Source organism: Myxocyprinus asiaticus, chromosome 6 (genome assembly GCF_019703515.2).
Source record: "Myxocyprinus asiaticus isolate MX2 ecotype Aquarium Trade chromosome 6, UBuf_Myxa_2, whole genome shotgun sequence".
NCBI classification, from domain to species: domain Eukaryota; kingdom Metazoa; phylum Chordata; class Actinopteri; order Cypriniformes; family Catostomidae; genus Myxocyprinus; species Myxocyprinus asiaticus.
The window spans coordinates 13,214,803-13,240,578 of record NC_059349.1 but is presented as its reverse complement, the minus strand read 5'-3'; the positions used below and the strand labels follow the sequence as shown (position 1 = coordinate 13,240,578).

At 36.3% G+C, this 25,776-nt stretch overlaps 3 protein-coding genes across 4 annotated transcripts in view; 1 reads left to right on the top strand and 2 right to left on the bottom strand.

Moving 5' to 3' along the window:
• Window positions 1–5,685, bottom strand: part of LOC127442483 (UDP-N-acetylglucosamine transporter-like) — a 28,362-nt gene extending 22,677 nt beyond the window's left edge. For both annotated transcript variants that reach the window (XM_051700551.1, XM_051700550.1), the window contains exon 1: window positions 5,576–5,685. In XM_051700551.1, coding sequence (XP_051556511.1) covers window positions 5,576–5,590 — 15 coding nt within the window. In that variant the 5' untranslated portion in view covers window positions 5,591–5,685. The remainder of the gene's footprint in view (window positions 1–5,575) is intronic.
• A 6,780-nt stretch (window positions 5,686–12,465) lies between these two features.
• On the top strand, window positions 12,466–19,961 carry LOC127442495 (U3 small nucleolar ribonucleoprotein protein IMP3-like). Its single transcript, XM_051700570.1, has 7 exons — window positions 12,466–12,698; window positions 12,887–12,994; window positions 13,102–13,176; window positions 13,295–13,374; window positions 13,623–13,674; window positions 19,129–19,201; window positions 19,667–19,961. Exons 1-7 carry the CDS (start codon window positions 12,562–12,564, stop codon window positions 19,691–19,693), a joined length of 552 nt encoding a protein of 183 aa, XP_051556530.1. The 5' UTR covers window positions 12,466–12,561; the 3' UTR covers window positions 19,694–19,961.
• A 140-nt stretch (window positions 19,962–20,101) lies between these two features.
• On the bottom strand, window positions 20,102–25,596 carry LOC127442494 (vesicle-trafficking protein SEC22b-A). Its single transcript, XM_051700568.1, has 5 exons — window positions 25,086–25,596; window positions 24,777–24,886; window positions 23,560–23,720; window positions 21,261–21,407; window positions 20,102–20,477 (listed from the first exon to the last, which is right to left on the bottom strand). The coding sequence occupies exons 1-5, from the start codon at window positions 25,158–25,160 to the stop codon at window positions 20,323–20,325; spliced, it is 648 nt and encodes a 215-aa protein (XP_051556528.1). The 5' UTR covers window positions 25,161–25,596; the 3' UTR covers window positions 20,102–20,322.
• Between the last annotated feature and the right edge of the window lie 180 nt (window positions 25,597–25,776).

Genomic DNA, 25,776 nt, shown 5'->3' with positions numbered 1-25,776 from the left:
AAAAGAGACAGAGACAGCGGTAATGGAGGAGGATGTGTTACATTTATCAAACAGGAACTACAGGACAGGGTAGTGGCTAAAGGAAAAGAGTTTGAATTTATCATAATTGACTTTTGGACAAAAGAAGGAAATATTAAAATAGCAAATTATTATAATCCATGCAAGAAACTGTCATTGGAAAAATTGGATGAACTGGCAATTCACTTAGAAGTTAAGGTTATCTGTTGTGGAGATTTTAATGGTCATAATACGTTATGGGATAATTATATTGATATGAATGGTGAAGTTATAGAGGAATTAATGGATAGGAAAAACCTAGTATGCGTTAACAATGGAAATGGTACTAGAACAAATCTTGTAAATGGGGAAGAAACAGCAGTTGATATCACAGTTATATCAGAATCTATAGCAGGATTATGTTGGTGGGAAGCAGGGGCAGTTACCCCATGCAGTGGCGCCTGCAGCTGTATGGCCATATGCACTGTGCGTACCATGAGCACTCCGACTGCCCTGAGAAATATTTACTCTCAGAATATTTCACCAATCATGAAATGTGTCCCGTATTTCTGTTGGCTGTTTAAAAGAACTAGCAATGCCCAATTCGCGAATGAATAATTCTTTTGAGTCGGTTCTTTTCAGTGAATTGGCCAAACAGGCTTGCAAAACGGTCTGAATCGATTCGTGATTCAGTACAATTCGTTCAGAGCGCTCTCTCACTAAATCACTTGGAGCAGTTTCTCACACAGTAAAACAGTATCGGGATATTTACTAATACAGGGAACAAACAGCGCTGGATACAGTGGAAATGTACCAACAATCAACTGAAACAAATGGTTGTCTTTTTGAGAGGTAGCTTTGAGAAACTTCAGCTAATGATTTGTCATGTGAACAAGGGGCTGTTCAAACTGAACGTGTCTTTGCGTCCACTAGCGCTAGATGGATGTCTTTTGACAACTGCGTCACGTTTCACTGTGTTTTTAGCATCTCTCACGGGAGCGCTGCATTTTTATATGCTGTATCAAATTAAAAAGAACTTCAACTGATAAAAATGCGTCTCGAGACACCTGCGTTCCGCTCTGTTCATTGTGGTGCATTTTGCTTTTTTAGCGCAAAATTGTGTCTGTCTAAATGGTTACTGGAAGAAATGCCTCAGCCAATAGTTACATGAATGCTACTCATACTCGAGAAAGTAAAACAAATGCTTATCTCTTAGTCACCAGAATTGAACGCTTTGGTGTTGGTTTTGCAACAACAACAACAACAACTACAACAAAAAATCTCCCGGGGGAGCATGCCCCACTAGATATAAGGTTTATTAGGCAGATTTCTGTACCTACCCTCAGATTAAATCCTGCAGGTGCCCCTGCCCCCATGTGCCCCTCCCACACCATTTGGATGATATAACACTTGCACCATAGACAGTGGGAAGAGAAACAGACATTGATAAGGTGTGGGGTATGATAAGGAAAATGAATGGGATCAGGAGAGAATATAGATATCCAACATTAACAAACAATGAGGAGACTGCGATAACTGAGGTAGAGAAATCTGAAATACTCATGAAAGCATTTGTTAAAATTCACAGTTTGGATAATATCACTGAAGAATGGTAGGAGAGGGCGAGAGGAAATTACATTAAGAAAAATTAAAATGCTAATGATACATTGAACATGCCATTTACAACAGGAGAATTAAATAATGCTTTAAACAAATACTAGATTATCAGCGCCAGGTAAAGATCAGGTTTGTTATATAATGATGTTTAATCTATGTGTATCATCCAAAAATATTCTTCTTGAGTAATATAATAAGGTGTGGGAATTGGGGAAATTGCCTAGTTGCTGGAAGGAAGCTGTAGTGGTACCAATCCGTAAAGCAGGGAAGGAAGGTAGCAGTCCAAATGATTACAGACCAATTGCTTTAACATCCCATATATGTAAAGTGATGGAGAAAATAATCAGTCAAGGCTAACATATTATATGGAAACTAAAGGATATATTTTAAAAGATCAAAGTGGATTTAGAAAAGGCAGAGGTACAATGGATCCTACAGTGTGTTTAGAATATGAAGTAAGGTGAGCACAGATTAACAGGGAAAGCGTAGTGGCAGTATTTCTTGAAATACAATATGATGTGGAAAGAGTGATTGATAATTAAACTATGAAAAGCAGTAGTTAAAGGGAAAATGATTAGATGGATTAAAGATTTTTTATTTGGTAGATCTATTGAAGTTAAAATTTTACTCAAGGAATTACCCAAGCAATTTGATTGTAGAAAATGGAACACCACAGGGAAGTACAGGTGCATCTCAATAAATTAGAATGTCGTGGAAAAGTTCATTTATTTCAGTAATTCAACTCAAATTGTGAAACTCGTGTATTAAATAAATTCAGTGCACACAGACTGAAGTAGTTTAAGTCTTTGGTTCTTTTAATTGTGATGATTTTGGCTCACATTTAACAAAAACCCACCAATTCACTATCTCAAAAAATTAGAATATGGTGACATGCCAATCAGCTAATCAACTCAAAACACCTGCAAAGGTTTCCTGAGCCTTCAAAATGGTCTCTCAGTTTGGTTCACTAGGCTACACAATCATGGGGAAGACTGCTGATCTGACAGTTGTCCAGAAGACAATCATTGACACCCTTCACAAGGACGGTAAGCCACAAACATTCATTGCCAAAGAAGCTGGCTGTTCACAGAGTGCTGTATCCAAGCATGTTAACAGAAAGTTGAGTGGAAGGAAAAAGTGTGGAAGAAAAAGATGCACAACCAACTGAGAGAACCGCAGCCTTATGAGGATTGTCAAGCAAAATCGATTCAAGAATTTGGGTGAACTTCACAAGGAATGGACTGAGGCTGGGGTCAAGGCATCAAGAGTCACCACACACAGACATGTCAAGGAATTTGGCTACAGTTGTCGTATTCCTCTTGTTAAGCCACTCCTGAACCACAGACAACGTCAGAGGCCTCTTACCTGGGCTGAGGAGAAGAAGAACTGGACTGTTGCCCAGTGTTCCAAAGTCCTCTTTTCAGATGAGAGCAAGTTTTGTATTTCATTTGGAAACCAAGGTCCTAGAGTCTGGAGGAAGGGTGGAGAAGCTCAAAGCCCAAGTTGCTTGAAGTCCAGTGTTAAGTTTCCACAGTCTTTGATGATTTGGGGTGCAATGTCATCTGCTGGTGTTGGTCCATTGTGTTTTTTGAAAACCAAAGTCACTGCACCCGTTTACCAAGAAATTTTGGAGCACTTCATGCTTCCTTCTGCTGACCAGCTTTTTAAAGATGCTGATTTCATTTTCCAGCAGGATTTGGCACCTGCCCACACTGCCAAAAGCACCAAAAGTTGGTTAAATGACACCAATGGTGTTGGTGTGCTTGACTGGCCAGTAAACTCACCAGACCTGAACCCCATAGAGAATCTATGGGGTATTGTCAAGAGGAAAATGAGAAACAAGAGACCAAAAAATGCAGATGAGCTGAAGGCCACTGTCAAAGAAACCTGGGCTTCCATACCACCTCAGCAGTGCCACAAACTGATCACCTCCATGCCATGCCGAATTGAGGCAGTAATTAAAGCAAAAGGAGCCCCTACCAAGTATTGAGTACATATACAGTAAATGAACATACTTTCCAGAAGGCCAACAATTCACTAAAAATGTTTTTTTTATTGGTCTTATGATGTATTCTAATTTTTTGAGATAGTGAATTGGTGGGTTTTTGTTAAATGTGAGCCAAAATCATCACAATTAAAAGAACCAAAGACTTAAACTACTTCAGTCTGTGTGCACTGAATTTATTTAATACACGAGTTTCACAATTTGAGTTGAATTACTGAAATAAATGAACTTTTCCACGACATTCTAATTTATTGAGATGCACCTGTATAATCAGTCCTTTATTAATTTCTATTATGATTAATGAAGTGTTTTTAAATATTGAAGAAGGAATAGGGTTCTCTCTTTTTGCAGACGATAGAGCGATTTGGAAACAAGGAAAGAATGTAGAATATATTGTTAAGAAAATACAGGAAGCAGTTACAAAATTAGAAAAATGGTTGTATCAATGGGGGTTTCGATTTTCTGTTTATAAAACAAAAACAGTATTATTATTTTTTTCAAAACGGAAGATTAGTAAGGAGTTAAAATTGAAATTATATAGTCAGGAGGTAGAAAGAGTTTCATGCTTTAAGTTTTTGGGGATATGGTTTGACGAAAAACTCACATTTAAAATACACATTAGGAAGATTATTGAAGTGCAAAACAATACTGAATTTAATGAGATGTTTGGTGAGAAAAGACTGGGGGGCTGAGAGGTCAGCTCTGAAAAGTATTTACGATCAGTTTTCGATTATGGGTGTATAGTGTTTCAATCTGCAGCCAATAGTATGCTGAAAGAATTAGATAAAATTCAATTTCAGGCATTAAGGATATGTACAGGAGCTATTAGATCAACATCAACCACATGGGAGTTGATGCCTTTAGAACTCAGAAGAATACAACTGTCATTAAATTATTGGGTCAATATATAAGGTCACAATCAAGAACACCCAGCAAGGGTCACTATAAAACCATGATGGGAAAAAGAAAAGCTGGAAATTCAAAGTTTTGGATGGAAAATACCTAAGAAATGGAAATAAACAAGACTCCCATTAGTCCAACAGTACTATGGTCAACAATTCCTCAGTGGTTGTTATCACAACCTACTGTAGATATGACACTGTTAGATAAGGAAAACAAGGATCAGGAGTCTAAACCAAATGGCCAAATAACATATAGGTACATGCAAGATAATTATTATAGATGGGATGGGATTATATATATTCAGATGCATCGAAAAATATAGAAAGCAAAGTAGGTGTGGCATTCACGGTTCTGGATTTCAATATTCAGGTTAATAAAAGAATCTCAGATCATCTTTCAGTGTATACTGGAGTAATGGTAGCAATCTTAATGGCTTTACAGAGGGTTGAGGAAAAAAGACCATTGAGGGCCCTTATATGTTCTGACTCAAGTTCATCATTAATAACATTAATAACATGTCATACTGAAAGTAGAGCACACATTTTGATTGAGATACTTCAAACAATATACAGGATTCAGATGATGGGATTAATTGTAACTTTTTGTTCGGTACCAGCTCATGCAGGGGTAAAAGGAAATAAGATGGCAGATGAGAGTGCAAATGAAGCCACAAAGAAAAGAGATATGTGGTGTCTTTGACAATATTTGAGAGATATGCATTAATACAGAGCAAAGAATTTACATCACTACTCATCTCTATCACTAATGCATCTCTATTAGTGTTCACAATCTTTCAAACCATCAGAGAGCATTAGACATTGCTGAGAGATACTGTTCGATTACTAACACCTCAAGGGAGACATCACAAAAATCATGTCAACGTTTCATTCATTCTCTGTTCCATGCCCATTAAAAATTAAATCTATAGCCTTTACCATGAGAAACTGCACAGGTGTGTATGCACTCTCACATTAATCACTCATGAGAACCCTCACTCCTTTATAATAAACCTTTCCCACCACTGAAAATTTCACAGATGAATAATCCACTCACCGCTGTAAACATCATCAGAACAGTGTAATTGCTAAGTGTATGAGTTGTATTCTGTCCATTTGACCAACTATATCTCAGAAGACACCCATTCAGCTGAAAGTACTGCAAGAACTTATGCATCGGTCTTCTGTAAAAAGCCAAGACTCTCGCATGAGCCACTCCCACAGAAACTGTCCCAGATAGAAGGAGGATGTCATTTGGTGTTGTAATCCTATCTGATCAAGAAAAACTGTCCTTACAAAGGAAAGACTATAAACATCGCCAGCCACTCAAAACCGCATGCTTTTGACAACTGGTGCCTGAAGGTAATTTACTAATAGAGGAGAAATGTTTAATCAGACAGCTTTACGTCAATGCAAATATGACTTACTACGGTGCAAATAAAAAGTGTGAGGGTGTGATTCAGAAAGACAAGAGAGAGTAAAATGAGTGCAAGTTGGTCAGAGGTGGGGCACACTTAGAGCACACAGGCTGCCTTATGCAGCAATGGGGTGCTGTTGAGGGGGGTCAACTCCACAATTCTCCTCTGTGTATGGGCAGAACTCAACAGCTCCTGTCTATTGAGATGGCACTCACCACCCTTGACCAACCAGGTCCAAAAAAAAAAAAAAAAGAATGAAAATTCTCCCATCATTTACTGACCCTCATGCCATCCCAGATGTGTATGACTTACTTTCTTCTGATTAACACAAACGAAGATTTTTAGAAGAATATTTCAACTCTGTAGGTCCATACAATGCAAGTGAATGGTGACCAGAACTTTGAAGCTCCAAAAAGCACATAAAGGCAGCATGAAATTAATCCATAAGACTCCGGTGGTTAAATCTATATTTTCAGAGTGATATGATAGTTGTGGATTAGAAACAAATAAATATTTAAGTAATTTGTTTCCTATAAATTCTCCTCCCTGCCCAGTATGTGGCGATATGCATGAAGAATACGAATTGCCAAAAACAAAAGAAGAAGAATGTGGAAGTGAAAATGGAGATTATTAGTAAAATAAGAATTTAAATATTGATCTTTTTCTCACCCACACCTATCATATTGCTTCGGAAGACATGGATTAAACCACTGGAGTCATCTAGATTACTTTGATAACTTTGACACTCGCATGCTGTTTTTGAGATGTTGTTTTGCAAAATGGAAACGGACACTTGCATGACTTTGAGTTTATAATGTTTACAAATAATAATAAATCAGTAAAATGTAAGTTATGAGCTGGGGTTAAATGTCTCTCAAGCACATTCAACCTCAGAAGGAATCTGTCAAAGCACCTGACACCCCACACAAAACTATGAGCTTATTAAACGTTTTATACAGTGTTTGGGTTTGGGCTCTTTTCAGATGCAACTCAGTACCATTTTTGTCCTTTTTCCCCATAGAAACATGTTTTCATTACTGTAAAGTGGTGACACTGACGAGGTTACAGTGCTAGTGCACAGATATTCAACTAATCATAATTGAATTCATTGTTCATTATTTCCCTAATTGATTTTTATAATTTAAGTGGTATTTAGGTTTTATTAATTAGTTGTTGCAGCCTTCTGAAAGTTTAGGCATATAGCCCATCACATTTTTCAAATGCTTAATTCACAACGAGTTTCAATGTATTCATTAACCCTTTAAACTCTGAAGGTGTTTTTAAAGATTTCCAGTTTCAGTGGCATGCCCAAAATTAACAGCTTATAAAAAAAAAAATTAAAAAAAAGGAGGGTCAAGTGTTTGTTATCATTGTATAGAAAACTTTTCAATTTTTTTATGATACATTCTGAGACTCATCCTAAGAAACTGCTGAAAAATCACACAAAAAAACTAATTGAGCCAAAAATCTTATTTATTTTTTCATATTTTTCTTATTTGGCATTATATATCTCTGGGTATAAATAAGGTGGCTCCGAAAAACTGATTTTGTTTTGTTCCCAAACATTTCAAATGTATTTGAGAAAAATGTTGTGTTGAAACAACAAAGCAATCAAAAGCATTTCATAAATGATTTATCACATTGTTCAAAAATGTCTCCATGTGTCCAAAAGCCTCTCCAAACAAAGAAAACATAATAACTGTACATAACAACTAATTACACATGCAAACACAACAATGACTAAAGGTGTGCATAGCATGGGGACATGATTTTAGTAGTGAGATTTCACAGAATGAGTTTCATTCTGAGCCATTTGAGTCATCATTGAGTCTGTGTCATTTACATGGCACCATCTCCTGGTGGCCATATGTAACAATGTGCTTTTTGTGGATTATCTAATGATTTATGCATTCGATTACCCTGTGTGTGGGCTTGTTTGAAAGATAATCGCCTCCTCTAAGTAGTGATATTTTTTGATCCGTTTATTTTTCGTGAAGTTATAAGCGAAAACGCGGCATATGAACAACACCAACATAATTGTCAAAGATATATACTTAGCTATTACTTGCTATATTTTTGTCTGTAAGTAAAACAAATAGGTTGGTTGTATTCTACTCTTTGAGAGCTTGCCAACAACATATAACGCAATTTTTTTTTATAAATTATCAAAACGGAAAACTTCTGATTTGTCTGCAATTTCAAAGCACTTGTTCAGTTTTGGTAATAATGCCTACATGCATTGGCAACTAGAGCTTCTAAGCTTTCAAACAATACCTATTTTGTGTTGGTCAAGACTGTAGTTATTAATATTTTGACAATTAATTTTTTTCTCGCAGGCCCGCTGGTGGGCCTATCTGAGCTTAAATGGTTAAATGAAAAAATGTGCTGCAATTAAAAAATTATATTAATGGATTTCATTTCACTTAACTACAAAACACATTTGCCCAAATTCCACTATCATAAGCCTAATACATTCTTTCTTTGTTGTAGAGTGGGTTGTCTCCATGTAACAGTCATCGTGGTGCTCCTAACTAGAATCACCCATATATGTATAAGGGAAAAGCTATACCTTAGGTCTTGTGACTAGTGAACATTTCTTTGGAGTTTTTTTTTAGTTTTTTTTTTTTATGATTTTGAATCAAATTTTGATCCTACTCAGTGACAAATAAAAAATGTTTAAAGTAAAAATATTACATCTCTCATTCAATATGAGGTCATAAAAACAGCATGTACTAATTATACAAGATTTGGAGAAACTTCACAATTATTTTTCGGAATTATAGCACAAAACACAGCAGGGTAGTTCAGCTTCCCAAAAGACTTTCATGTCAACTACCCTCATATTGTAAATGGTTCTGATTTGCATACATGCCAACAGGTTTGGCCACATAACAAATGATCGAGTAATTACTGTCTGTAAAGAAACCAGACACATTCTGAGTTCTCAGGTAGTACACCCACTTTTGATTGTGTGAAATTCAACCTCAGTCTGATGTCCGCATGTCATATTACAACCAACTTCTATTGATACTGCGAGTTGAATGAATGAACAAATATTGAATGTACTCCCTATCCAACAAAGGATCACATGGTAGGCCTATACTTTGCCTGGTACCTTTTAAATATATAAAATGCATGCTGTTTGTAGAGAGAATGAATAGCACATTTTCCCATGCATGCTACAAAAGGAAATCGGGGCTAGTTGTCACATGGAAAAGTTTACACAAATGCTATATCATACTAACTATCAGAATTTGAGTCACAAGTCCAACTGCGCAAAACAGTATAATGTAGGGATGCAAATTTTGGCAAATTCTTTTAACCGAGTAACCGCCAACATTAACCGGTTATTAACTGGATAACCAATAAGCCATGAATCAAACAAGTGACCAAACAGGCATGATAAAGCTCTATACTGGCTGAAACAAAGCAGGATTACATGACAGATGTGTATATTTTACAAATGTTATTTCATCAACATTTGAATGAACAACCATATATATAAATATATATATATATATATATATATATATATATATATATATATATATATATATATATATATATATATATATATATATAAAACCATATACAAAGTTTAAATGGATCGCTTGCACGCCAGTTAAACCTTTAACAATGGAAGAATAACACAAATATTTTGACTGGTTGGACCAGCCATTAATCTGGATGAACAAGTGCCACCCTGGCCCTTATGTGGCCTCACCCCTGGCACAAATGTGTGTTTTGTCTAGCAGAGGTTTTGCATGTTGGATTCAAACACTTTGTTCAAAACAATATTTTTGTGACTTCTGTATTCCAAACTAAAATATGTAAAATGATCATGTTTTACAAATATATTACTGTTTTTTGTGCAAACAACTTTACTAATGTTATAAGTGAACCTCAAGGAACATATTCAAATAATAAAATAAAGGCGTGTCATGACCCCTTTAATGTAATGTAATGTTGTATACAATTTATTAATCACACTTTATGTATTTGCGTGTTACATTTCACCTTTTTTGTTTCATGAATTGTTTTGTGTTTTATAATTGTTTCACTGTAAATTTTATTGGAACACCTTCAATTAGCCATTTAAAGGCAGGTTCCCATTGTGACGACTTAACCCACACAGCGACTTTCAAAAATAAACCTACACTGTGAAAAATTCACTGGAGTTAAATTGTGACAACAAACGCTGGTTTCCCCAATGGACACTATTTTTTGTTCAGGAATTCTCTCTCTCTCTCTCTCTCTTTAATTGTTTTATACAAGAACAATATATACAAAGAGAAATGTTCATTCAAATGGAAAAAACAAAACAGAAAGGAAACAATAAACAGGTGCAATCGATATGTTTGTATAAAAAATACATCGATAATTAAAACGTTATTAACTTTTAAAAAGTGCTTCCTGCCAGCAGCTGACGAGAGAGTTTGGCCATATCAAACTGCATCAGAGCCCTGGATGGAAGCGCTGATTTAAAGTTAAAAAAGTTTTAATTATCGATTTGTTTCTTACTTAAACATATCAATTCACTTCAGAAGACATTCGTTGAATGACTGGAGTCATGTGAATTATTTTATTGCTACCTAAATGTGACTTTTGAACCATCAAAGTGCTGGAACCCGTGTACTTCCATTATAAGGGCCTGACAGAGCTCTATCTTCTTCTAAAAATCTTTATTTGTGTTCTGCTGAAGAAAGACAGTCATACACATCTGGGATGGTACCAGGGTCAAGGTCGTAACCATGTCTTGAACACTGGGGGGCACCAAACCATTTTGGGGGTGGGGGATCACGGGTGTTATGTCACAGATAATGGTCCTCTTTGGTCCTTTAATATAGTAAAGGTGCTGAATGCAATAATTTTCTGAATAAAGGCTTGAAATGTGATAAAGGCCCAAAAGTGTATAATTTTTGGTTTTAAAGGATACATGTATTTTTAAAGTTCACACAGTACAAGACAAACACTGTCTGCATTCTTTTTTGCGCTGTCTCAAAGAAAAGATGAATATCATTTGAATTTCTTTTCATCATTGATGGTACTGTAAAATGACATGACTGTGTCAGCTGGCTAGCAAAAAGAAAATACACAAAATTATTTACTGCCCTCAAGTTGTCCCTCATTGTTTTGTCCTCCCTGTAGAATCTTAACACAATATTTTCTTCAAGAATCCTAACGCTGATCTTTTCCACACAAAACAGTTCATATTGACCACTGCTGTCAAGGTCCAAAGAGAGAGAAAAAAAAAAAAATCATTATAAAAATATCATAGTCCATCCAACACATAGCTGTTGTATGGCCCCAGAAAGCTTGGAATGTAATGCACAAGTCATATGGACTACTGTTATGTCTTTATACTGAACCTTAAATAGTGCCTTACAGTATTTGTCCTTTATGAAGCTTGACAGCTCCTGCTCACTATAAACTGTTATTCTATGGAATAGAGCTGCTTAAAATATATATTTTTATGTTCCAAGAAAAAGTAACAGCATATGGGTTTTGAACAACATAAGGGTAAGTGAGTGAGTAAAAGTACATTTTCCATTTTTAGGTAAACTACTTTAACCGGTGGCTAATTTTTTGAGCACAGACCTGAAAAGTCATACTCAAAATAAGTATATATACATAAGTACTCTTTTAAAAGAAGTCTCAATTATTTAGAAAAAAATTATTAAATTATTACCTAATAATATTTGCATTGAGAATATACCATACTGTCCTTGCCACAACCTTAAAACTCAATGGAAGCCACAAGTCACACGTCTTACCATGTTCTAGTTCTGATCTGGGTGATAACACTCTACTTTGTGTTTTATAGATCATTTTCTGAGACAGTGTCAAGTGAATTTTCTAAAGCCTGCCAGATTACCACATTCATTCAATTCCTTTACAATATAATTTTCTTTAACTAGGCTACATAGACACAGTGAACAATTCATTTTGTATTTATTTATTTATTTGTGGTGCGGATTTGTAATAAATAAATACATAACAAAACTATCACCACTTATTTGCCTTCACAAGTTCACTAAAATAGTCACATAAATATGTGAAATTAATTTTAAAGTATAAATGCCCTATGTAGCCTCTCAATTAATATGACGAGGTCATAAAAACTGCTTGTATACTCATAGAGGAATTAGGAAAAAAGTTGTTTAAAATATTCTTAGATGTAGAATAGCATGTCACACATGTGCTGTATTTATATTTATTATTCATGGCAAATACCATACTCATAGACAGAAGTAGTAATGCTAACATCCACAAACATGCAATGTATAATAATTGATACATTACATTACATGCACCCATGGGATATCTGAAGCTCTTCCTCGAAATACTGATAACTTTCATTTTACCCACCTGGAAATGTAATGTGTGCCTTTTTATTCGTGTTCATTTATTTTATTTTTCGTGTAAATATGTTAAATAAATAAATGTAATTTTTTTTTTAAAGCGCTTTTCTCCGCCCGGCCACTGGACGGCAGAGTAGAGCTGTTCAATCTCCACAAAACCGTGGAAGGAGAGCACATGTGTTTCCGGTGGTTGCTAGTGTAAGCATGGTTTAAAGAAGTCAGTCACATGCTTGGTGACAAATCTAGTACATTTTATTTACAAAATGGTCCGTAAATTGAAATTTCACGAGCAGAAGCTCTTGAAGAAGGTTGATTTTATTAACTGGGAGGTTGACAATAATTTGCACGAGGTGAAAGTGCTGCGAAAATACCATATTGAGAAGAGAGAGGATTACACCAAGTGAGTAAGAACACACACCTTGTACAATCTGCTCTGTAGTGATACATATGATGCACAATCGTGTGTTGTAAGCCTGTGTCTCTTTTTAGCCTAATCTGTGTTCACAGTCCAGAGAGAATGGATGTTAGTGGCTGTCTTCAGCTGGAAGGTGATTTTTAAGTCTTAAAACTTGTATTTTCTACCTTTAGATACAACAAACTTAGTCGAAATATCAGAGAACTAGCCCAGAAAATAAGGGACTTGGACGAGAAAGATGGTTTCAGAGCTCAAAGCACAGCCATCTTTTTGGAGAAAATGTAAGTATGATAATTAATTTGACATTTTGTTATTAATCTCTGGCACCATTTGTAAAGACAGCAATGAATAAATGTTTGTGTATAATGTTTCTTTCATTTCGCCACAGTTACAGTATCGGTTTGATCCCCACCAAACAGAATCTCTCCCTTGCAGTTGATGTCAGTGCATCTTCATTCTGCAGGTAAGATGAACATCTGCATCATACACAGTCGTGCAACAGTCAGGATGGATGCTATATACAGTATACAAACAAATAAGAGAAGAACAAGACAAAATTTGAATCTTGTCCTTATCTTTAGGAGACGTCTTCCCACAATCATGCTGAAACTGCGCATGGCTCAGAACCTGAAGACTGCCATAACCTTCATTGAGCAGGGCCGTATCCTTCTATCATAAATGACACTGACACATCCATATTTATTTGACAAGTTGAAAACAATGTTTCGCAGTTAGCCTGGTTTATGTTTTAACTAAGCTGCCTCACTGTTATTTGTTTTATTTTGGTGTAATTGCATTTATATTATCTTCGTGGATTATCTTTGTGCATCTAAAAGGTAAATAAGCTCAGCTGATGGATTTGATTTTGCATAACTATTACCTTGAAACCACTTCTTGACTGGGTGACAGATATTCGTGTTGGACCTGAGATTGTCACTGATCCTGCATTTCTTGTAACAAGGTTAGTTACAATAGAGCACAACAGTCTTGTTCCAGAAGTAAAAGTCCAATTCATTTTTCCATAGGCAAATACATTTTTAACAATAACAAACTTTAAAGACAGGTTTACCGTGAGCTCCGAGGTTGTTAAATTGATGGTATATGCTTCTATTGAAGCCATCAGTCCGTGCATTTTCAATGTAAAAGTTTCACAGTGGAAGTCCTGGTGAAGAACTACACTACCCATAATCCTGCAGGGAAACGATCCACCAATCAGATAATCGTGGTCAACAAAGCCCACAAAAATAGCTCTGCAGCAACCGCCCATTTCCATGATTCAATAGAGTTGTTCTTCCTCCACTCTCAAACTGTTTAAATATTTAGATATTGTTTCTATACTTGTAATCAACAACTTTAAATTATTAGTTTTATATTTTACCCTTGTTTTAATTTGATTGTAGTTCATTCCCATATAAAAGACGGCAAGTACACAGTCTTGTACCTTTGTGTTTTTGTCCAGTTTTCAAATATGTTTTTTTTTTTTTTTTGTGCTTCAATTCAAAGTTTGTAATGTTGTGATTCACCGTGGAGCTGGTTGATTTGGTTCATGGCTTAGAACTCATTTATGAAGGATTTTATGAAATACCTATGGCAGACAATTTATGGGAAAAATGCTTCCGGAACTAAGATGGTTGAAAAAAATGGGCAGGCAAGGTTGCACTCTATAACCCCAAAACCCTCTGTGGCAGCAGTGCAGTGCATAAAATCAAAAATGGGTCTGGAGCTTCAGTTAATGTTCACATCAACCATCAGAATGGGGAAAAAATGTGATCTCAGTGATTTTGACCGTGGCATGATTGATGGTGCCAGATGAGCTGGGTTGAGTTTTTCTGTAACTGCTGATCTCCTGGAATTTTCACGCACAACAGTCTCTAGAATTTACTCCGAATGGTGCCAGAAACAAAAAACATCCAGTGAGCGGCAGTTCTGTGGACGGAAATGCCTTGTTGATGAGAGAGGTCAACAGAGAATGGCCAGACTGGCTCGATCTGATGAAGTCTACGGTAACTCAGATAACCGCTCTGTACAATTGTGGTGAGAAGAATATCATCTCAGAATGCACAACACTGGACAGTTGAAGACTGGAAAAACATAGCCTGGTTTGATGAATCTTGATTTCTGCTGAGGCACACAGATGGTAGGGTCATATTTTGGTGCCAACAGCATGAATCCATGGACCCAACCTGCCGTGTGTCAACAGTCCAGGCTGGTGGCGTAATGGTGTGGGGAATGTTTTCTTGGCACACTTTGGGCCTGTTAATACCAATCAATCATCGCTTGAATGCCACAACCTATTTGAATATTGTTGCTGACCATGTGCATCCCTTCATGGCAGCAATTTACCCATCTTCTAATGGCTACTTCCAGCATGATAATGCACCATGTCTCAAAGCAAAAGTAGTCTCAAACTGGTTTCATGAACATGACAATAAGCTCAGTGTTCTTCAGTGGCCTTCCAGTCACCGGATCTGAATCCAATAGAACACCTTTGGGATGTGGTAGAACAGGAGATTCGCAGCAATAAAGGAATAATTCACCCAAAAATTGTAATTTGCTGATAATTTACTCAACCTCAGGCCATCCAAGACGTATATGACCATTTTTCTTCATCAGAACAGGATTTTTAGGAAAGTATCCCAGGTTTTTAGCTTCATTGAATGGACACCAATTTTTGACGGTCCAAAAACCATATTTAGGCAGCATCAAAGTAATCCACAACTCCAGTCGATTAAGTAATGTCTTCTGAAGTTAATCGATACGAATGTGTGTAAAACAAATCGCTACTTAAAATGTTTTTAACTTTAAATCGGCGCTTCCACTAGCTCTCTGTAGCTGTTTGAATTGACCTAACTCTCACGTGAAGTACGTTCATCTGTGGTAAACAGAGCGGAACTTCTGAATTCTCACGTGAAGGCTCCAACATGATGACGTCAAATGACAGCGATGTGAGGCATTCAGTGTTTACAGGAAGTGATTTGTTTTATTTTTTTTTATTAATAAAGTTTTAATTAGCGATCAGTTTTACACACAAACATATCGATTCACTTCAGAAGACATTACTTGATCGGCTGGAGTCGGATTACTCTGATGCTGATTAAGTGTGCTTTTTTAGACCATCAAAAATTGGTGTCCATTTACTAACACTGGATGAAGCTAAAAACCTGTGATTCTTTCCTAAAAATCTTAAATCCTGTTTTGATGAAGAAAAAAGGTCATATATATCTTGGATGGCCTGAGGGTGAGTAAATTATCAGCAAATTTTCATTTTTGGGTGAACTATTCCTTTAATGTTCTGTTGACAAATGTGCAGAAATTGTGTGATGCAATCATGTCAACATGGACCAGAATCTCAAAGGACTGTTTCCAACATCTTGTGGAATCCATGACAGAAAGTATTGAGGCTGTTTTGAGAGCAAAGGGAGGCCCTACCCAGTACTAGTATAGTATTCCTAATAAAGTGCTCAGTGAGTGCATATATATATATACATACACAGGTGCTGGTCATATAATTAGAATATCATCAAAAAGTTGATTTATTTCACTAATTCCATTCAAAAAGTGAAACTTGTATATTATATTCATTCATTACACACAGACTGATATATTTCAAATGTTTATTTCTTTTACTTTTGATGATTATAACTGACAACTAAGGAAAATCCCAAATTCAGTATCTCAGAAAATTAGAATATTACTTAAGACCAATACAAAGAAAGGATTTTTAGAAATCTTGGCCAACTGAAAAGTATGAACATGAAAAGTATGAGCATGTACAGCACTCAATACTTAGTTGGGGCTCCTTTTGCCTGAATTACTGCAGCAATGCGGCGTGGCATGGAGTCGATCAGTCTGTGGCACTGCTCAGGTGTTATGAGAGCCCAGGTTGCTCTGATAGTGGCCTTCAGCTCTTCTGCATTGTTGGGTCTGGCATATCGCATCTTCCTCTTCACAATACCCCATAGATTTTCTATGGGGTTAAGGTCAGGCGAGTTTGCTGGCCAATTAAGAACAGGGATACCATGGTCCTTAAACCAGATACTGGTTGCTTTGGCACTGTGTGCAGGTGCCAAGTCCTGTTGGAAAATGAAATCTGCATCTCCATAAAGTTGGTCAGCAGCAGGAAGCATGAAGTGCTCCAAAACTTCCTGGTATATGGCTGCGTTGACTTTGGACCTCAGAAAACACAGTGGACCAACACCAGCAGATGACATGGCACCCCAAACCATCACTGACTGTGGAAACTTTACACTGGACCTCAAGCAACGTGGATTGTGTGCCTCTCCTCTCTTCCTCCAGACTCTGGGACCCTGATTTCCAAAGGAAATGCAAAATTTACTTTCATCAGAGAACATAACTTTGGACCACTCAGCAGCAGTCCAGTCCTTTTTGTCTTTAGCCCAGGCGAGACGCTTCTGACGCTGTCTGTTGTTCAAGAGTGGCTTGACACAAGGAATGCGACAGCTGAAACCCATGTCTTGCATACGTCTGTGTGTAGTGGTTCTCCCCCACATTTTTGAATGGGTTTTGTTTCACAATCCTCTCCAGGGTGCGGTTATCCCTATTGCTTGTACACTTTTTTCTACCACATCTTTTCCTTCCCTTCGCCTCTCTATTAATGTGCTTGGACACAGAGCTCTGTGAACAGCCAGCCTCTTTTGCAATGACCTTTTGTGTCTTGCCCTCCTTGTGCAACGTGTCAATGGTCGTCTTTTGGACAACTGTCAAGTCAGCAGTCTTCCCCATGATTGTGTAGCGTACAGAACTAGACTGAGAGACCATTTAAAGGCCTTTGCAGGTGCTTTGAGTTAATTAGCTGATTAGAGTGTGGCACCAGGTGTCTTCAATATTGAACCTTTTCACAATATTCTAATTTTCTGAGATACTGAATTTGGGATTTTCCTTAGTTGTCAGTTATAATCATCAAAATTAAAAGAAATAAACATTTGAAATATATCAGTCTGTGTGTAATGAATGAATATAATATACAAGTTTCACTTTTTGAATGGAATTAGTGAAATAAATCAACTTTTTGATGATATTCTAATTATATGACCAGCACCTGTATATATCATATTTATTCAAGCTACCTGTAAATATTCTTACCTCTTCTGTGTCTTTCCATACAAATATTATTTCATTATTCGGTAACACTTTACAGTAAAGTTCCATTTGTTAACATTAGTTAATGCATATGCTATCATGAACTAACAATGAACAATATATTTTTACAGTATTTTTTTAGTTCATGTTATTTCATATTGCATTAATGTTAACATATACAACATTTTAGTTTAAAAATGTATTACTATATGTTGAAATTAACATTAACCAAGATTAATAAATCACTGTAAAAAATGTCAGTAATTTTAACAGTACATTGTTTTGGGGATTGAGTATTAACTAAAATATACAGTAAAAATTAATATATTTTAAAAGACAATACAGTAGTTTTTACATAAAATGTTATACAAATTAATTTGTTTAGATGTAAAATGTATGATTTTCCTGTATAATTAATGGTAAAAATGTACATTGTGTATCAAGAGTACATGTACAATTTTAACAATTATTGTTAAAATTACAGTAAAAAAACAATAATCGGGCATTCCCAGAATTCCCTGTGTGACCCATCATATTTCATTATATTTTATAGGAATAGTCCTGTTTCTTCTTATATTTAATATCAGTTATGTACTTTGGGGTGTTCTGTGTTATATTTGATGTAGTTTAGTTAATGTTTGTGACATTAAATTTAATTTCACATGTGTTACCCTGATGGTGTTTAGTGTTTATGTGAGTGACATTGAGCACTGTCTCTACATGTTTATTGGTCATTACTCCTGGAAGAGACACTATTGATGAACTTCATGTCATCATGTGCCCTTTTGTAATTACTACGGTGATTAAAATACATTATAAAGTGAAAAGCAGATTTTTACAGTTTCAGAAGGTCAATATCAATGAATTTAATATATATATATATATATAGAAGTTTTTTTTTTTTACAGTGCCAGCGTAGTCATGTAAATTACAACAGTTTTAAACTGTAAAATTTACAGGTTGTTCTGTAAAGTTGTTTACATTTTTACTGTATTTTTTACATGATTATTCTGGCAACCACAGCTGGCAGTTTTTTTTTTTTTGTTTTCTTTTTTTTACAGTGATGCTATAAAAGTATTTATCATTGTTAGTTCATGTTAACTAATGTTGTTAGCAAATGGAACCTTATTGTAAAGTGTTAAATTATTCTGCATCTTGCTATCATATTGTGTGTACCGGAAGCTGATGATAAAGCTCTCTTTAATTTTGATTACTGAACTAATTCAATTTTAACATATGAATAGTTTGTGCAACACTTGCAACTAAAATAAATGTAATATTGTTGTGGAATACTGAGGATATGTCCATATTTTAGGAGTATGGAAGACTTTGTCACATGGGTGGACTCATCCAAAATCAAACAACATGTCATGAACTACAATGAGGAGGTAGGTCAATTGTCCTGGTGAGTTTATACATTGACCTTTTAATAATTGAATCGTCTTTGAAATTATTATTTCAAGAGAAAATGATCACAAAGAACACCCTGGCTACATTGGACGAGGGGGGCTTGTCATATCAAAAACACATCTTTTCCTTTACAATCAATGATTCTTTATGCCTTATGTTCAATTATATGGAAAAAAAAAAAATGTATTGACTTTTTTATTGTCTAAACACTTTTTTAATCATCTGCCACAGTAATGTAATGTCTTAGAATAATCTGAATTCTTAAGGCCTATTTGTTATATACATTATAATTATCTTGATTATTATATATTTTAAAAAAATAATATTTGGAGGCCTTTCTCAGCAAATATATTAAATGTAATTTTATTAATCAACATGGTGTACATTTTAATCGATTGACTGCCCTAATGAATAATTGCTGTATTTTGTTTTTGTTCTTGCAGCGGGATGACTTTGACCTTATGATCTAAACCTCTTGCATCCAAGTATGGGAAGGAGTTGGCTTGCCACTAGACGTAATGGTCAATGCATCAAGAGCAGCTTTTACATCATTAATGTAAATAAATTGCACACCCTTTCTGAAATAAATTAAGAGTGAATGAATGAGAGTGAAATGCATTTTAGTGTGACTTTTGTATTGCATTATGTAATTTGTAAACAATGAACCTTTACAATACAATTGCCATTTTTACTCAGAAACCAACCACATTTTACAAATAAAAAAATAATTGTTTTGGACACCTTGTTGGACTCATCACAGATGCACACACGTTTCTCCAAGTATTGATGTGATTTCCTGTAAACACCAAATACACTTTGCATAGCTCAGTAAGACATCTCTTATAAACATACTGAAGAAGCAGGACTACAATAATTTGGGTAAATTACTGACATCATCCATTTACAGTTACAAATAACGTTAGGGTAGTAAAAAGGCAACAGCATTATGAATTTGACAAAACATACTTTTCATTCAATGAGCAAAGCTACATTCAGTCTCTTAACAGACATAAACTTAAGGCCATGAAGGACACTGGTGTCCGAACCATTTTTCAAGCAGGGCCCTGAGAGTTTCTGCTTGAATTTGTTGTTTATATATTCACAGCCACCAGAAGCGTACATACACAATGAGTGTGATGAAAATGACAGCGCCAGCCGCCACTTTAGCATATGTGGAGCGAGTGTTGAGATATTTGGCATCACTGCGGTACTTCTTAGACAGACTGGACAGGTTACTGGCTTTGAAATCCAAAGCTACAGAAAGACAGAATTACTACATTAAACAACTAGATAGGTAAAGTTTGTCAGTGCATTGCTAAGTGGTGGGTGTTCTGGGTGGTTGCTATTTGTTTCTTGTCTGTTCCAGCTGATTGCTAGGGTATGTTTGTTGGTTGCTATGCATTGCTAGGGTGTTCTGGTTGGTTGCTAGGTATTGCTATGGTGTTTTAGCTAGTTAAAGTATTGCTAGATAAGTTTGAACATTCCATCAATGGAAGTCTATGGGATTTGGGGGATTTTTGATTGTCCGTTATGGGAAAACCATAAGTCAGATCAGATAGAAATGACAAAGCAACCAAAGTCAGAAAGGTAAGAAGGTCTGTGCCAAATTTGGTGGATGTAGCTTGAAAGCTGTAGGATGAGTTACAATTGAAAACGTTTGATCTTGGTTTAGGGATTTAGGAAAAAACCTAAATCAAGTATGTAGAATAACAGCTTTGTCAAGCCAATATAATAAGCGGCATTTATTTTAAGAAAATACTTTGAGATTACAAGTTAACGCATGCGTCGCATGGACTACTTTAACGATAAATTTTGGTTCATTTTAAGCTTTACAGCAAGTCATTATCAACTGCCATTGTATTGAAAAGACAGGCCAAGATATTCATTAGATTATTCTTTTGCGTTTCACATAAGAAAGAAAGTCATACAGGTTTGGAACGGTATGAGGGTGAATAAAGTATGACAAAATGTTCCTTTTTAGGTGAAATATCCCTTTGAATCACTGAAGCAGGTGTTCGAAGTGAAATGTTGACTCACCAGATAAGGCTTCTCCACGCTGGAGCACTTCTTCTATATTAGCAACCATGATCCTTTGGACGTCATGCAACTCTGAATTGATGCTTCCCAGATTTCTTTGTGCTCTGCTGTCAATGTAAGACTTTTTGGTCTTCTGTATGTATGTATCTGGGGAGAAATGGAAAAATGTGAGTCTACTTTGTCAATCTACTGCTTGTAATTTTGCTGACACTTAAAAGGTACATAAAGCACATTTATTATGTTGGCTTGATAAAACCAACATACTGTTATTCTACAGACATGGTTTAGGGTTTTCCAAAATCCCTAAACCAAGATCAAAATGATACATTTTAACTAATCTTAGAGCTTTCAAGCTACATTCACCATACTTGGTATGGAGTACAGACCTTCAGACCGTTCTGGAATGGTGTGCTATGTCTTTTCGAACTGATCAGACTTGCGGTTTTCGCACAGCAGATGATCAAAACTTGTACAAGACTTACATTGACGGAATGTTCAAAGGGGCCAATGGAATGCTCATTAATTCAAAGTAAAACTCACATTTTTTTTTTTATGTAAACTTTTATGTTTTTCCATTTTTTATGAAAAATGTTTTGGGGGGGGCCACTCTGTATATAACCATCAAACTTAAAACTTTTAAAACTATTTGAAACTTTCAGACAAGGCTTTGTCAAGCCAAAATCTAAGTTTGTCTCGACAAACTTTACCAGTCTAGTTACAGATAAACTCAACAAAAAAAGAAAGTCCCTTTTTCAGGACACTGTATTTTAAAGATAATTATGTAAAAATCGAAATAACTTTACAGATCTTTATTGGAAAGGGTTTAAACAAAGTTTTCCATGCTTGTTCAATGAACCATAAACAATTAATGAACATGCACCTGTGGAACGGTCGTTAAGACACTAACAGCTTACAGACGGTAGACAATTAAGGTCACAGTTATAAAAACTTATGACACTAAAGAGACCGTTCTACTGACTCTGAAAAACACCAAAAGAAAGATGCCCAGGGTCCCTGCGTCATCGTGCGTGATGCATGCTGCATGGAGGCATGAGGACTGCAGATGTGGCCAGGGCAATAAATTGCAATGTCCGTACTGTGAGACGCCTAAGACAGTGCTACAGGGAGACAGGAAGAACAACTGATCATCCTCGCAGTGGCAGACCACGTGTAACAGCACCTGCACAGGATCGGTACATCCAAATATCACACCTGCGGGACAGGTACAGGATGGCAACAACAACAGCCCAAGTTACACCAGGAACGCACAATCCCTCCATCAGTGATCAGACTGTCCGCAATAGGCTGAGAGAGGCTGGACTGAGGGCTTGTAGGCCTGTTGTAAGGCAGGTCCTTACCAAACATCACTGGCAACAACATCGCCTATGGGCACAAACCCACCTTCGCTGGACTAGACAGGACTGGCAAAAAGTGCTCTTCACTGACGAGTTGCGGTTTTGTCTCACCAGGGGTGATGGTCGGACTCGCGTTTATCGTCGAAGGAATGAGCGTTACACCGAGGCCTGTACTCTGGAGCGGGATCGATTTGAAGGTGGAGGGTCCGTCATGGCGGTGTGTCACAGCATCATCGGACTGAGCTTGTTGTCATTGTAGGCAGTCTCAACGCTGTGCGTTACAGGGAAGACCTCCTCCTCCCTCATGTGGTACCCTTCTTGCAGGCTCATCCTGACATGACCCTCTAGCATGACAATGCCACCAGCCATACTGCTCGTTCTGTGTGTGATTTCCTGCAAGACAGGAATGTCAGTGTTCTGCCATGGCCAGTGAAGAGCCCGGATCTCAATCCCATTGAGCACGTCTGGGACCTGTTGGATCGGAGGGTGAGGGCTAGGTCCATTACCCCCAGAAATGTCCGTGATCTTGCAAGTGCCTTGATGGAAGAGTGGGGTAACATCTCACAACAAGAACTGGCAAATCTGGTGCAGTCCATGTGGAGGAGATGCACTGCAGTACTTAATGCAGCTGGCGGCCACACCAGATACTGACTGTTACTTTTGATTTTGACCCCCCCTTTGTTCAGGGACACATTATTCCATTTCTGTTAGTCACATGTCTGTGAAACTTGTTCAGTTTATGTCTTAGTTGTTGAATCTTTTTATGTTCATACAAATATTTACACATGTTAAGTTTGCTGAAAATAAAAACAGTTGAAAGTGAGAGGACGTTTCTTTTTTTTGCTGAGTTTAAAACCTTTCAGTTCGTGTTCATGCGTCTTATATAATTAGTGACTGTGTTGACCACAATCTAATTGCATTGATATGACTGAGATTTTTCTCACCAAATTCAATAAAGTAGTATGGCCGTGAAACTGATGGGACCTTTTTTCCATACTGCTCACTGAATTCTCCCTCAAGATCTTCCAGATAGGCAAACGCCAGTTTCTTGGAGAATCCTGCTTCACATAAGGCCAGGTAACACACTCCTTTCTCAATGACATAGCTAGAAAACAAGGAGAGTTTTTGAAGTGACCACATCTAGATATAAATCAACCACAAAAAATATATCAGTAAATCAAGTTTGGGCAGAAAGTCAGAATTTAAGAATTGGCTCTCTTTTAATGCACTGGATGGAATTTGATTTAAACTGCCCACACACCAAAGGATGTGGAGCCGGAATGACAGGAATAGGAATTTAGAAATTCCACCGAGAATTTTAGAATTGCATTAGTATAGCACCAGTTTAACAACAAAACGTAAATAAATTAGGGGCTGTCCATCCATTCAAATTTGTCATCAAATTAATGACATGAAATGCCGATTAATTAATCACAATTAACTGCATATCAATATTGGATGAGAAAGGCCCCCAGATAAAGAGAATTCAATATCTAGAATAATTATAGTAATTCAAAGCATTCAAAGATCTTACTGTTGCAGACAAGTGAAGCCTTAGTATTTTTTACATCATTTATTAGGACTGATTACGCCTATTTGTTCCCTGATATGTAAAATGCATATTTCTCAACTGATAAGACTATCAGAAAGCCTATTTCTGTAAACTAAGTTCAATACTTAGTCAATACAAGTCAAAATGACTAACAGAGCGATCAAAACAGATGTTAATATTGCCATTTAGCACCACAACATGTACACTATGCAGTTTTCAGTTAACTTAATAAGGATAAATATTGATATCAACATTTCTAATGAATCTACAGATTTTTGGCTCCATTTTGAAGACTTGCAATAACTTAAGATGTAAATTAGAACATTCTGGGAAATTATTAGTTCTTCCGCCATAAAATGAAGGTTAATCTATAAAATAATAAATGCAAAATCCTATATGTGCCACTTAAAACATTAATTATTTTTCATATAATGTTTCTGGAAATACCCCATATGCTGTATGATAGCATGTTTAGAAGTAATTCATAGTAAAAAAAAAAAAAAAAAAAAACTACACTTACAACAGTTATGATTTTTTTTTATTTTATTATTATTATTTATTCATTCCGTTTTAATTCTGAATGGTGTTTATATGTGTGTTGGTACTTACTGAAAGCACATGGCACCTGCCTCTAAAGTGCACCGTGCAGGACTCTGTTCGTTGAGTTTTCGGCACAGCTGTTTGGCTTGACTCTGATACTTCTGCAAGTCTCGCCCAGACTGTAAAGACCATAACATAAATTGACTAATATTTACACAAAGTGCTATACAATCACAGTTATAAAGAAACAAACAGTCGATAAGTAACTAAAACTTTTGAATGCATCTTATGACTTAGATTCGACAGTTACCTGTAGTATTGTAACCTTATCTGAACTAGTTTAAGCAGTGAAGTCTGTTGACGTGAGTTCATTCATACCTGCTCATCCTCTTGCATTGATGCAGCAAGTGGCAGTCCGTCGGCGACACGAACGATCATCGTCAGCGACACCATTTTGACCAAGTGTCTCTTTCTTCTGTATACTTTAAAGTGAAGCGATGTATTACTTGACTGATTGTCAGAAAGTGACACATTTGAACTGACAGCAGAGTTCAGATGAGTTGGCCGGAAGAGGGTGTGTCACTTCAAATTCTCTCCGCGTTCGCATTCCAAACGTTCCGATTGTTTATTTATTTATCTGATTAATACCAAGAACATCTTACACAATATCTTACAACAATAAAGGGAAGGGAGAAACAAGACACGAAAAAAGCAACTATTTTAATTTGTACATGGGTAATAAATGTTGACTTTTCTTTGATTTTGTCTTTCTGTGCCCAACAAGAGATGTGGCTAACATGGGAATCGTAACCAAACAATTTGTAAGAGCGGAGATTTACTTCAAAATAAATTGACGTAGCCTAGAGAAAAACTTTCAAAGACTGTAAATACTCTGATTCCCTTATCTTTTAATTAATAAATAAAAATAAAAATAATAAAAAAATAGACCGATTTCGATTTGATGTAAGCAAAGTGCGTTTCGAGGCAAGTCAGTCCACTCTGCGTTCATCTTTGGAGCGCTCTCGAACAGGCTGGGCAGCTATTTTCGATGTAAACAAGCGGCATAAAA